Source organism: Vicugna pacos, chromosome 13 (assembly GCF_048564905.1).
Source record: "Vicugna pacos chromosome 13, VicPac4, whole genome shotgun sequence".
NCBI classification, from domain to species: Eukaryota; Metazoa; Chordata; class Mammalia; order Artiodactyla; family Camelidae; genus Vicugna; species Vicugna pacos.
The window spans coordinates 21275388-21289794 of NC_132999.1; the positions used below are offsets into that span (position 1 = coordinate 21275388).

General features: G+C 33.1%; 1 protein-coding gene across 4 annotated transcripts in view; it reads left to right on the forward strand.

The window, feature by feature from the left end:
- DOCK7 (dedicator of cytokinesis 7) overlaps positions 1-14407 on the forward strand; it is a 176330-nt gene that overhangs the window by 130207 nt on the left and 31716 nt on the right. For 2 of the 4 annotated variants that reach the window (XM_072974308.1, XM_072974310.1), the window contains 6 exons: positions 3380-3562; positions 3675-3837; positions 6998-7094; positions 9565-9661; positions 10086-10220; positions 11134-11286. In XM_072974308.1, the coding sequence (XP_072830409.1) occupies positions 3380-3562; positions 3675-3837; positions 6998-7094; positions 9565-9661; positions 10086-10220; positions 11134-11286 (828 nt within the window). The remainder of the gene's footprint in view (positions 1-3379; positions 3563-3674; positions 3838-6997; positions 7095-9564; positions 9662-10085; positions 10221-11133; positions 11287-14407) is intronic. The other 2 variants (XM_072974309.1, XM_072974311.1) reach the window with 1 other exon arrangement.

The window sequence follows — 14407 nt, forward strand, 5'->3', positions numbered from 1 at the left end:
TGCCTGCTTTTTGTAATATCCCACTACAGTTGTGGTGTTGTAATTTCCTCTTGTCATTCTATTGGATTTTGTTTTATTTCCTTTGAGGCCTTATTATGAAATATCTGATAATTTAAAATTGATACATTTTGATGGATTGTACTTTTGTCAGCATGAACTGAAATACTTATTTTTATTTGCCTTTAAGTCAATTTTGTGTAATATTAGTATAGCTATGCTAGGTTTCTTTTGCCATGTGTGTGTGTGTGTGTGTGTGTATACATGCATGCGCACGCGCACACACACATATATATGGCATAAGTTTTTCCATCCTTTTACTTTCAGTGTTTTTATATTTTTAATATTTGAAACTTATGTTTTAGCTGTGTCTTTTATAAACAACACATAGTTAGATTTTTTCTTATATTTTAAAAATCTGGTCTGTTCAAAGATTTTAAAAATCTTTGTCTCTCACTAGAGTGTTTTAGTCCATTTACATTTAGTATAATTAATGTACTTAACATTTTAATTTTATTTCTCATTTTCCCACTCCATTTTCTTTTGGTCTCATTTGTTATCTTCTTTTGGGTCATTTTTTTCTCATTCTTTTTCCCCCCATTCCACTTTTTCCTCTCTCCTAGTTTGTAAGTTATACATTCTGTTTCTATTCTTTTTGTGATTATATTACAAATAGCAATACAATTCCTTAAATTTCACTGTAATAGTAATCATTATCTTTACTTTCACATTGGTTAATAGAAGGATCTTAGAACAGGTTGACTTTGTTTACCTTTCTCCCTACCTAAATGCTGTTTTTAGTTTTATGTATCATTAAACCCCACAAGACATTATTATTATTTTATGGCTACATAGAATCAGTTTTCATTTAGATTTACCCATGTGTTCACCACTCTGTTTGTTCTTGATTCTTTCTGGGTTTTGTGAACTTCCATAAGAGATATTTTTCTACTTTTTTGTGGAAACTTAAGAGAGACTGTTCTGGATACAAATCTCAGGTTGGTTTTATATGCAGCAAATTTCTACTAATTTATGGTGTGCCTTTTGTAGCTATCTATCTATTTATTAATTACTTGAGTGAACGAACACATATTCTTAATTTTAATGTAGGCAGATGTGACCACCTTTATACCACCACTGATCCATGGTGCCAGCTCTGTTACATATCACATTTTCATATATGCGTAAGGTTTTTTTGTGTGCTTCCTATTATATTTCATTAGACTATTTGTCTATCCATATGCCAATATCACACTGTCTTCATTATTCTAACTTTTTAGTAAATATTGCTATCTAGTAGAGCAAATGTGTTCCCATCCTACCTGGTTCTTCCTCAAGAGTGTCTTGCTTATTCTTTGCCCTTTGCTTTTCCTCATTACATTTTAAAATCAGTTTGTCAACTTCCAGGAAAAACCTGGCTGGTATTTTGATTGGAACTGCATTGATCCTAGAGACCAATTTGGGGGAAAACTGACATCTTTCCATTACTGAGTCTGTTTCACGTTTGTCCAACTTTCTTCAAACTATGTCACTGTGCTATTGGCAATTTATGTGGGGGTATAAGAAACGTTAGTGTATATCTTTGTGACAAATTCAGGATAATTTTTAAATTTTGCTTTTAAAAAATCAGTCATTGGGAATTTAGTCAATATATTTATGTATGCCTGAAAATTCTGCTATAGAAAGTGCCTGCTTTTAAAATAAAGGAAAATTTTCCTTATCAGAGAGACTGAATTTGGAGAGTGGGAGTCAAAGCTATTTGTGTCCAGCTCAAGTACAATATAGTATAGTTAAGTGAGTTTATGTGGGTGAGTTTATTTACATCCTTGAAAGGCAGTAAACATAGTGGATAAGAGCTTGGTCTCTGGACCCACACTTTCTACATTTGAATCCCAGTCACACCATTTACTGCAGAATACTTTCACAAGATAACTACTTCTTGTCTCGGTTTTTATGTCTGTAAGATGGCGTAAGTAATAATAGTTATCTCTTTAGATGTTGCAAGGGATAAATACATTAAAAGATACAGTGTTTCGTACAGTGCCTAGCACAGAGTAAGTGTTATAAAAAACTAGGCTGTAGGGGGAGGATATAGCTCAGTGGTAGAGTGCATGCCTAGCATGCACGAGGTCCTGGGTTCAATCCCCGGTACCCCCATTAAATAAACAAGCAAGCAAACAAACAAACCTAATCCCCCCGCAAAAAAAAACTAGGCTACTATCATTATCACCATCCAAGATAGAGAGAGAGAGGAGCGATTAAGTTGATAGTAGTTAGGTCATGGCCTCAACAGTCAAGTGTATGTTCAACTTTCCTTTGTATTTCTTCTCAACATCCCATCTACTACTTTCTTATTATTATTTAGTGTATTTATTAACCAAATATTAGAATGTAATAGAATAGTGAAGTGTATAAGCTTTGGAGTCTGGTTAACCTGAACTGAAATAATGGCTTTACCTTTTCTTAGTATGTGATTTAGGGCAACTTATTTAATCTCTAACTTTTAGTTTCCTTAGTGGTAAATTAGAAATAACAGTAGTTAATACCATCTCATAAAACTGTTGTTAGAGTTAAATAATAAAAAGTGATCAACATGGTGTCTAGCACATTTCAAATGTTATGTTTTGCCATCATCATTATTACTATTTTTGTCATCCTGCATTCTTGTCTGTTAAATTGAGATGTTACAACCTGCTTAGTAATATACTGTTGGAGGACTAAATGAAATAATGTGTGTAAAAAGCTCAGCCTGATGCCTGCCTGGAACTAAGTAAATATCCAATAAATGGCACTGTAAACAGGTTCTTATTCTTAGTTTTTATTTGTATTTCTCATACTATACACTGATACAGATTGAAGGTTGGGAATAACACCTTAACTTTATATGCTTTATGTAAAAATGCTTTTCACTTACATGTGTTCTAAGACTTTTTCATTTTGGCAGTATCCTTTGATAGGAAACAATGATTCTCTAAACCTAACAAACATTTTGTTATTACTTAATACTCTTAAAATATTCTTATTTTCAGACAGTTGCTTTTTTCCTTCATTGTGTCTGATAATCTTTGGTAAATATCTTTGTTTTTAATAGCAGGACCCTTTAGCTTTTCCCTTTATGTCTTCTTACTTATAATCTGCTGGAAGCTCTATCATAGATTAAAATAATCTTCTATTGCCAGGAAAGGTTATTTGAACCTCAGGACCTAAAGTTTAAGGTTCTATATGACTTAACACAAGTACTGTCTAGATCAAATGGTTCTTTTGAAATGTTTGATTTTTAAGTAATTTTTGTTTTATTGTTTTTAGAAGAAAACAACTGACAACTCAAAAAAAGAAATGGTCTTTGATCAATGTGTCTCATTCTACTGCTTTTGATTTTCAGAGTGGCAGGCAACACACTACCTTTTCAGCAGAATCAAGTCGGAGTCTTTTGATCTGTCTGCTTTGGGTTCTCAAGAATGCAGATGAGACAGTTCTACAAAAATGGTTTACAGATCTCTCAGTCCTGCAGCTAAACCGACTATTAGATCTGCTTTATCTTTGTGTATCTTGCTTTGAGTACAAAGTAAGTGATCATTGTGCTGTATTGCAAAGAAGAACAAGAAAGGAAACATAATGTGGAAAAGGAAGAAGAAAATTTCCTCAATGTATCTTCTTTCCTAATGTTTAAATTTTAGGGAAAGAAAGTGTTTGAAAGAATGAATAGTTTGACCTTTAAGAAATCAAAAGACATGAGAGCAAAGCTTGAAGAAGCCATTCTTGGGAGCATAGGTGCTAGGCAAGAAATGGTGCGCCGAAGCCGAGGACAGCTTGGTACGTACACAATATCTTCTCCTCCTGGTGAGAATTTTTCAATTTCCTTGAAATATTACAGTGATCACTGTTGCAAGTCTTCAGTGATAGTTCTACACTTTTTAAAATGTGTTTTAAATGTAATTGTAAATTAACTTGAATAACCATTTCTTTGCAGGAATTCAAGTTAGAATTCTTATTCAAGTAGGACGAACATACTTCCCAGTTTGCTCTGGATAACCTCAGTTTATTCCTGTTGCCTTTGTGTGGTTATTCATAACATCCCTTCTTTTTAAAAATAGATTTTTAAGAGCAGTTTTAGGTTCACAGCAAAATTGAGCTGAAGATACAGAAAATTCTGCTATATCCTCCACCCCTGCACATGCATAGCCTTCCCTGTTATAACATCCCCTATCGAAGTGGTACACTTGTTACAATTGATGCACCTACGCTGACACGCATTATCACAGAGTCTGTAGTTTACACGAAGGTTCACTCTTGGTCATCCCTTACATGTTGCATCACTTTTTACTCATAAAAGCTTCCTAGCTTTACAGTAATGGATATATGAATATAATGCAAAGATACTGCCCATCAAACTCAAATATCAGGAAGAGAAAACATTTTAGTAGCATTTGAAGCCTGTTTCTAATCCTCGTCTGCAACTCATTAGCCATGTAACCTTGGCCAAGTCACTTAATATCTCTGCTTTCTCTTTCCTCATCCACTTGTGATTGTTTTGAGATTTTAAAAGATAGTGTAACTAGTTGATCGTACCATCTTTGTAGGGACCATGTGTGGGTAAATATTTCGTAAATCCTAAAGTGATACAGTTGCTGAGAGCTCCTTAAGGTCAGGGACATGGCTTAGTCATCTGTGTACGTGACACATGCTGACAGCTCAATATACAATTGTTGACTTAAAATGTGAATGTATACTTAACATGAATATTTTTAAATTATTGTTTTCTGATAGGCCATTTAACATATTGATTGTTTATTTAAGTAGGCTTAAATATCTTATTTCTTATGTGTGTTTGAAATTTAATAATGAATAAGACTGTCTTTGCCTTTGGAATTAACAGACCACTGTTTTTTCACTTCTGTTGTATAGATTGTACCTATTGATTTTCTTTTGACTCATTTAGTGTGTACAACAACCTTCTATAAAGTATGGAAGTTAACTTTTATCTGGGTCATTTAATTATTACCAAAACCTAATGAATAATTATCCTCATCATTAATATAAATAGAATAAAACTCACAGAGGTAAATAACTTTCCTAAGATCATAAACCAAGTGACAGAACCAAGATCTTTTGACATCTAATTTAGTGTTCTTTATATTATATCAACTCTTTCTGAAGCTTACTGTTGGAAAGAGTGGAGCTGTTAACAACGTGTTGGTTATATTTTTAAACTTGTGGCCTTTGGACAGCTATCACTGTTTGAATGTAAGAAATGAAGAAATGTGGAATCTTAAACAAAAAAAACCAAAAAACCCCCAAAACCCCGAACTCATAGATACAGAGAATGGGGAGTAGTGATTGATGAAATGGATAAATGGAGTCAAAAAATAGAAACTTACAGTTATGAAATAAATAAGTACTAGGGATGTAACATACAGCACCAGTACTGTGTTGTATACTTGAAAGTTTCTAAGTGAGTACATCTTTAAAGTTCTCCTCATAAGAAAAACAAAATTTGAAACTGGTGATGGGTGTTATCTAGACTTGTGATCATTTTGTAATAAATACATATATCATTGTGTTGTATACCTGAAACTAATATAATGTTATATGTCAATTATATCTCAGTTTTTAAAAAATTGAAGTTCTTGTCTTGGAAAAATTAAGCTTTTGCAATTCTTATTTACATTTGGACATTTAATAAGCTACATGACCTAATGATAGACATTTGTAACTAAGGATATGAGAGGCAGTTTCATGAAAAAAAAAATAAAGTTAATGATAAAATTGTAAATAGATCACAAATATTTTGCTTACTGTCTTAATAAAGGTATATCTTTTATGCTTTCTTTCACATTTCTTAAAGATAGAGATTTCAAAATAAAAAAGAGGTTAAGAGAGACAGGAAGAAAGAAAGATAAGTGAAGGGAGAGAAAGCAGAAGAAATATCCAAACATGTCCTTTAGTGTGTGTTAAATTATATTTGTTTCTCAGTATTTCTAAAATTTCTATTTGAACTCTGAATTTTTACTTTAATTTTTCTTTCCATTGTCCCAGCCAATTTGAGGTCTCATTAATTTTCTAGTTGAAAGTTTGAATTCATGAATTGATTCCATTGTTTAAATGTACATTTATCCACAATTCTCAATGCCTTTTCCACTTATGCTGGACTTGTATGAATCAGTTCTATTGCTGCTGCCCCTTAAAGGATCCCATGCCATTCACTCTGTCTTTCATCCTAGAAGCCTCTTGAGAGAAAGCCCCCATCTTCCTCCTGTCCTGCCTTCTATGGACCAAAAGAAGTAATTACTTTAGGAATCCTTCTTATTTTGTTTATTTATTAAACAAAAGACTAGTGAGTTTTCAGTATGTGCCAGACACTTTGGCAGCACCTGACGTAAAGTGAACAAAATGGACATCATCTCTGTTCTTAAGTGGCTTATATTCTTATAGTCATAAGTGCTGTGGAGAGAAATATAGTAAATTAAGAGGTAAAGGAAGCATTGGAGAGTTGAGGAAGGCCTTTCTATGGAGGTGATAAATAATTGGCCAGTGAAAATTTGTGCGGTGAACAGTCAGGTAAAAGGAACAATAACCATTGTGCACATCCTAAATCAGGAGCATGTGTAGTGAGACTGCCTATACAGAACACACAGACACACACACACACAAACACAGTAACAGGAGCGCAAACAAGAGGCAGAGTGGTAGGAAATAAGATCGTATCATGCAGGGTCTTATAAGCTATTGTTAAGATTTTGGGAAAGTCAGTATTAGAAAGTTTGCTTATTTTAAAATGATTTTTTTTATATTACATGTAGCACATATATTTCTTCTGTAACTGCTGTGAAAATGTTTAATAAAAAGCACCATTTCAAGTTTTTCCGCTTGTACTGAGTATAAAATGGCTGTGTATAAAATTAATGAGCTTGTGTGGTATTTGTTATATGTTTGGAAATATGCATCCATGTGGTCCAACTGAAATAACATTTTAAAAATGGTTTTGAAATTTATTTGACAGAGAGAAGCCCATCTGGAAGTGCCTTTGGAAGTCAGGAAAATCTGAGGTGGAGAAAGGATATGACTCACTGGCGTCAAAACACTGAGAAGCTTGACAAGTAATATAACCTTCTATTTTATCTTACTGATGGGCTGTTGGATTTCAAATGCAAGAGGAAAATAATGACTTTTAGTGTTATTTTACATATATCAGCATTCAGATCTAAGAAGACAAAATAGTTACACTTAATTTTTAAATTTTAGATTAAAAAAGATTTGGGGAAAGAATATTTCAAACTGTATAGTAAAGCAAAAGGTTACATATTTTCCCAGCAATCCCCCTTGGAAAATGCATTCTGCAACTATTTTTTAACATATTTTGGGCGTCACACTGAACTAAATATTTCGAGAATTGCAAAAAATTAGAAAACTAATCCTTGCCTTCTTAGAGCTTAAAATATAGTTAAAGACAAAACACTGCAAGTCTGTCTCTAGCACAAAGACAGACTAGGTACAGTGACTGACCCTACTGCCAAAAACAACTAAAAATGTACTTTTGTGAGTCCAGGATCCTGAAGAACTGCATCTTCAGCATAAGGGGAAAGAAACTCTTCTCACCGAACCAGTGATAAAATTGCTTGGCTTGAAACGTGGCATTGTATCAAGGAGCTAAAATATTTTCCTGAGAATTTGTAATTACAGGTTAGCCCTCAAGTAGCTTGATTGGCTCAAAAAGCTTTGAAAATATGGTGACCAGCTCATTCAGGTTTGCCTAACACTCCTGATTTTAGCACTGAATACCTCATATCCCAGGGAACCCCTCAGTCCTGTCCTAAGTGAACCAGGATGATGGCTTACCCTACCTGAGAGCCGTCTTCAGCTTGAGCTCTAGAGAATTCTCACAGATAAATGTCTAGAAACATTAGCTCTCAGACAGCAAAATCATAAAACCCAGGAAACAAGGCCTTGTACCAGCCAGCAGAGAGACGAGCTGCAGGATCAGTACCGTAGAGATGGGTTTGGAGTCATCAGAAACTGTCGCTCTAGTCTCTTCAAGCTGCTTTAACAGAATATCACACACTGGTCACTTTTAAACAACAGAAATTTATTTTTCTCACAATTCTGGAGTCTGGGAAGTTCACTATCATGGTGCCAGCAGATCTGCTGTTTTGTAAGGCCCTCTTCTGGGTCACAGACTTCTTATTTTGTTCTCTTATAGTGGAAGGGCAAGCAGACTCTCTGGGGCTTCTTTTGTAGAGCCACTAATCCCATTCACGAAGGCTCTGCCCTGCTTCTGATGACCTACTCACCTTCCAAAGGCCTCATCTCCTAATACCATTACCTTGGGCGTTAGATTTTCAACATATGAGTTTGGGGGCGGGGCACATAAACTTGGACCAGAGCAGATACTGAATATAATATAACTGTTAAAATTCTTAAGGTTTGAGTGTTTTTCTGTTGTCTTTCTCCATGTTTTATTTCTTTCATTATTTTTCCACGTGGTGTGTTTTTTAGAAATCACAGAGCAGCCAGATACTATACTATTAGTATTTCTACATTTGTATACTGTGTTCTCTCTGCTTATTTTACTATGTTTTAAGGAAGCCTTTTTCTTTTCTTTCTTTCTTTTTTTTTTTTTTTGGTGTTTTCCTGATTCTTTTTTTTTTTTTTAAGCATCTTATATTTCTGCACAAAATCTTGCTGGAATTTTAAGCTTGAACGTGACTTTTTTTCCAGTTTAATTCTAACCGTGTTATATTTTCTTCTTAATTTGTAAAAGATAAATTAATGAACCATTCTCTTTAGTGGTAATAATAAAGATTTAGAGACTTGAACATCTACGAACTTTGAAAAGTTAGCATTTAATATATCCTTATACTTTGATTTATGTGTTGTTTTGTCTACTTGGATGTGATACATAGTTTCTATATATATATTGCTACTAAAACAAATGTCAACTTTACCCATAAATCATACATAGTTATTCTTAAATGTTTTATTTTCATTAAACAGTGCTTTTGTAAATATTCGTATTGAAGTAAACCACTTTATTCCATCAAAGTGTTTAGTTTCTAATGAATGATTCCATCCGGAGTCTCACTGAAGAGTTACAAGAATTTTGAAGTCATTTTCTGTATCAAAAAATTGGGTAAATTATATGAAACTTAATTTTTTTAAAGTACTTTTATTCTAAATAAATACATTGAAAACTCCTTGAAATGGCAATATGAATACTAACATTTTGAATGCTGCTTTATATGAAAGCAGCCCTAAATAGAAGCCCACATAGCACCACCTAGTGTCTATGCCATCCAGAATACAGCAATGTTTTTGCATATCTGAAAGCTAAGTATTTATGCTTTTAGTAGCACTGTAGTACTGTAAAAGGGTGAGAAAATCTGTATTGTCATGGTCAACAAAATTCAGGCTAAAATAAAACATTTTAAAACATGTGAAATATTTTGTTTTTTCTTAGTCTCTTCTAACTTTGCATTCAGAAAAATCTGTGCATCTTTAAATCTTTTTTGAATTGTGAATCTATTGGCTTTCTAAAAAATAAATATAATTTCTTATAACATTTTATACTAGGTCAAGAGCAGAGATTGAGCATGAAGCACTGATTGATGGAAATCTGGCTACTGAAGCAAATCTAATCATTTTGGATACATTAGAGATTGTTGTCCAGGTAAGAACACAAAGAACAAAAATTTATAGTATAGATTTGTTAAATTGGGGTGGGGTAAAAAGCATTTATTGAGCTGTATAATTACATTTAAATATCAGAAGTTCCTAAAAGTTATGTTCTTGCTCCTCTTTTTTTCTTATTTAAATCCTATCCATTCTTTTTTCCCCTTTTTTTCTCTTATCAAAACCGTGCTCAGCTTCTTTTCCTTCAGGTCCTCCTTGATCTTACATTGTCATGTATGTATGTGTATGACTGAAACATTATATTGTACATCAGAAATTGACACATTGTAAACTTCAATAAAAAAGAATGCAATAAATAAATAAAATACGAAGAAAATCTGTCTGTTTATTTATATACATTATGTCTCTCTCACCAAATTGCAGTTACATCTCTATTTTATTTATCTATTTTTCAATTACAGACAGTTTCTGTAACAGAATCCAAAGAAAGCATCCTTGGTGGGGTGCTGAAAGTGCTACTACATAGCATGGCCTGTAACCAAAGTGCAGTTTATCTACAACATTGTTTTGCTACCCAGAGAGCCCTGGTTTCAAAGGTGGGTTTTGTTTTGCTACCTGCTGTTTTGTCAGACGTTCCTTTCTTTATTAACATTGTCTGAGATAGTTTGACACATTCATTGATTAATGTATTTAAAATTTTAATTTTAATAATAATCTAAGACCCTTGATTCTTCCTTGCCTTTTCTCTGCTACTTGCCTTTTGGAATTTCTTTCTTATATGAATTACCTTTAACCAGTTTCTGCCTTAAAAAAAAGTAGTTTTGATATGGAGAGTGGCCTGAAATTAATTGCCTGTTTTAAGTATGGGGCTTGTTTTCTCTTCATCTTGTTTTCTCTTCATCTTGTTTTGTCTATTCCTTGTTAACTTGATTTATCAAGTGTAAGTAGTTCAGTCTGTTGAAATTAACATATCCTGTGGTAAATGGGAAGGAAGTTAACTCTTGTTCGTTCAACTATTTCAGATATTTCCTGTGTTTTCCCCCAGGAATATGTGTATTCTTAAATCTTGAAATTAGCTATTTCACCTTAGTCATCTTACAAGATGGACTACAGAGCTGTTGAAAAAACTGAGCCAGTGAAAATAACTTCCATACTATTTTGTAATAGTAAAAACGTACTGCAGAATTATTACATGTTAGTTACCATACTAAGCATTTTACGCACATTATCTAAGATTGTCATACAATTCCATGTAGATAATATTATTAAGCCCATTTAATGGATGAGAAAACCTATCCAAGGTCACACTACTGGCTATTAAATGACATAATTGGTATTTGAACCCAGTCCATCTGGCTCAGTGATCCATATAACTAACCATTAGCAAATACTGTCTTTAACCATTTTTTTCATTCCTGGACTATACTAACAAATCTCTATGTCAGCTATATTAAAATACCTCTGAAACTTTTAGTGCAAAAATTCAGTGTTGATGTTGTTTCTCTACAGTTCCCTGAACTCTTGTTTGAAGAAGAGACAGAGCAGTGTGCTGATTTATGCCTTCGGCTTCTCCGGCATTGTAGCAGTAGCATCAGCACAATACGGTCACACGCTAGTGCCTCCCTTTACCTACTTATGAGACAGAACTTTGAGATTGGTAATGTGAGTATTTTATCTCAGGATTTTATCTCTGGATTCATAATGAAATATAACTTCTGCACATGCCTATTAAATGGGTTTTGGAGGAGCATGGAATTTTTTTGTATATTTTGAATCTGATCTTAGACTGTCTTTTTATTTCTCATTCTATGGATACCTTATAAAAATTCAAATCTCCAATTTGCTTCCTGTACCAAACATAACATAGACTAGTATAGATTGAAAATATAAATGTATGTTGAACTATTACAAATTTTAATTATTAGCAATAAGCGAAATGAAAGTAGTAATAAAGAAAATTAAAAGTTTTAATACCTTCACTTGATATTTTATGATTATATGCCAGTCTTTGAAGAATTCCATATTTTCATTTGTGCATTTTTATTTGATAATATATTTATGGATTGTATTTTTCCTGACTTTTTTAAGTCAAATGCTTAAATTTATTTATTTTTACTCATGTAAGTGTTTAAAGCCTAGAATATTCCTTTGTGCACTGCTTTTGGTATCTCATTGGATCTGATATGTAGTATTTTCAGTATTTTTGTTTTGTAGATACTTCATTATTTCAGTTTGTATTTTTTAACACAGAATTTTCAAGTTTTGATATTAATTTTTAGTTTTATTGCAAGGTAATCATACAGTGTATACACTATATCTCCTTTTTGGTACTATGGATGTGTATGTTTGTGTGTCCAAAACATATAATGTTTTTATGAATCTAAAAAGAAGGGGTACTCTGTATTTTCAGAGTATTGAGTTAAACAAATATACCTTATTAACTACATTATTCTGTTTTTCTTTATTTTTGGTCCATTTAGTAGATTGATTTTGGGGAGGTTTTTTGGGGGGGATGGGGAGGTAATTAGATTTGTTTGTTTATTTTAAAAGAGGTACTGAGGATTGAACCCAGGACCTCGTTCATGCTAAGTGCACAGTCTACCACTGAGCTATACCTTCCCCCCTCATTTGGTGGATTGAAGAAGATGATTTAAAGCCTATACATTGTCTGTTTTCCTTTAGCTCTTATTTGGTAAATTGATATTCATTACTATTTGGTATATTGATATTCATAACTATTATATCTTCCTGTGAATTATTCCCTTTAGAATTGAAAAAGACCTGAATTGGTTTTATTTAAGATTTTTGTAATTTTGGCCTGAATTCTGTTTTCTGTGGTATTAAGATACCTCTGCTTCCTTTTTATTTTGAGCATGCTTCAGTTACCTTTGCCTATCCTTTTACTGTCACTTTCTTGAATAGCTTTAAGTGTGCCTCTGTTGTGCAACATAAGAGTCGAGTTTTGCTTTGTAATCCAGTCTCTTAGCTGAATTAAATCTCTTCATACTTGTTATTGTATCAGAAGCATCCAGGAGTCGTGTTGTATTATTTTGTTTTGCTTACCTACTCATCTCCTTTAAAAAGTTTTTTGGTTGTTTTCATCTTGCATTTTATGGTCATCTTCACTTTATTTTTGGGGTGTTTATCATGTTTAAGGAAGTTTATATTGCCCTAATGATTACCTTTATAATTATATGATACCTTCAGTCCTCTATTTCTTTAATCATGCATTCTTAGGGAGGGGCAGTATGGCCACCAAGCTGGTGAATATTGGTTCTTGGTGGGGAATGAAAAAATCTTAACTATCGCAGTAGCTTTCCTTGAGTTCTTTTATTTCTGCCTTTTTTTCTTCCTAAAATTAATGGCTTCATGAATTTTTTATAATTTATAATTAAATATTTTATTAGAATTTTCATGTTTCATGACCACGTTTTTCTATTAAATGTTCTTTGCCTAGTGAGTTCCAGTGATTCTCTTTACCTTTTTATTATTCAACCTAGAATCAGTTAGTTTATCTTGGCCCAGGTGTTTGTAGGATATTCCTTCAGGAATGTGTCTCTCATGGGATTTTGCTATTGTACACACATCTTGCCTAACTTCCTGAAGTTTCTAGTCAATGCATTTCTGTCCTGTCTTCTCGAACTTTTAGCTCATTTTGTTTTCAAGACAGATAGTTTCATTACCTAAAAGTGAGTTTCTAATTTTAAAGAAATATTTTCCCCATTATTTCTGAAATCCACACACTAAGATTTCTTACTATTTGCTCTCCCCTCCTTGCCTTCCTTTGAAACTACTTCCTATCTCAGCTTGTCTTGGCCACCCTTATGTACTTTTCTAATATATGAATTATATCAGTCTCTTCATTTTGCTGAAGTAGAGTTTATGGATTTCTTTCTATTCATCTTTTATTTTTGTATGAAATCCAGGAGAAGTGGGAACTTGCTGTCTCACACTGTCCTATTTTTATAAGAAGCCAGGTCCTCTTTCTTAATCCAGAACAATTTTTTTATTGATCTTGCTTAGTTTTCGAAATAAAGTTCCTAAAATTTGACTGAATTTGGAGTGTTCTTGGTACATGTTCCTGTTATTTTAGGGATGCTTTATATAATAGGATAAAAATAGGTAATTTATCATCTTAGTGTCAGGTAGTACCTCTAAAAAGGAATAGGGAATTTAAAACTGGCGTTGATTTTTCTATAGTTTATGTATGCAAGAGATAGTAGAACTAACTACTGAATTGTATTCTAGATTTTATAGTAGGCATTGGCCAAACATAGATAAAACAATAGTCCTTTTACTCAGGTAGCTTAGCATCTAGAGGGGGAGGATAGGAACAGGTAATGTTCAGCTAATAATAGTAGTAAGTGCCTACTGCAGATGGTTTTGTGAGGATTATATGAATTAATATTAAGTATAACACATGTCAGTAACTGGCTCTGGGCAAATGCTGAATGAGTGCTGTTAATATAATGAGAAGTAAGCATAGAGAAAAATAGCTTATGCTCTCCGGGAAAGAGGAGATGCTTGAACTAAGGATAAAGAATTACCCAATCAAATTGTGCTCTACGCTGGAATTTGACACAATATTGTAAAATGACTCAATAAAAAGATATAAAAAGAGAGAATTACCCAATCAGATGGATGAGTAGGTGGCTAGAACTTTGTAGGTAAAGAAAACAGTGCATACATATTAGAAAGGCATGAAGATGAGAGAAGGAAATAGGCAAACAGAGGATACTTTTTTAGCACTTCATGATTGTTATGGCTCAAAGAGAGAATAATA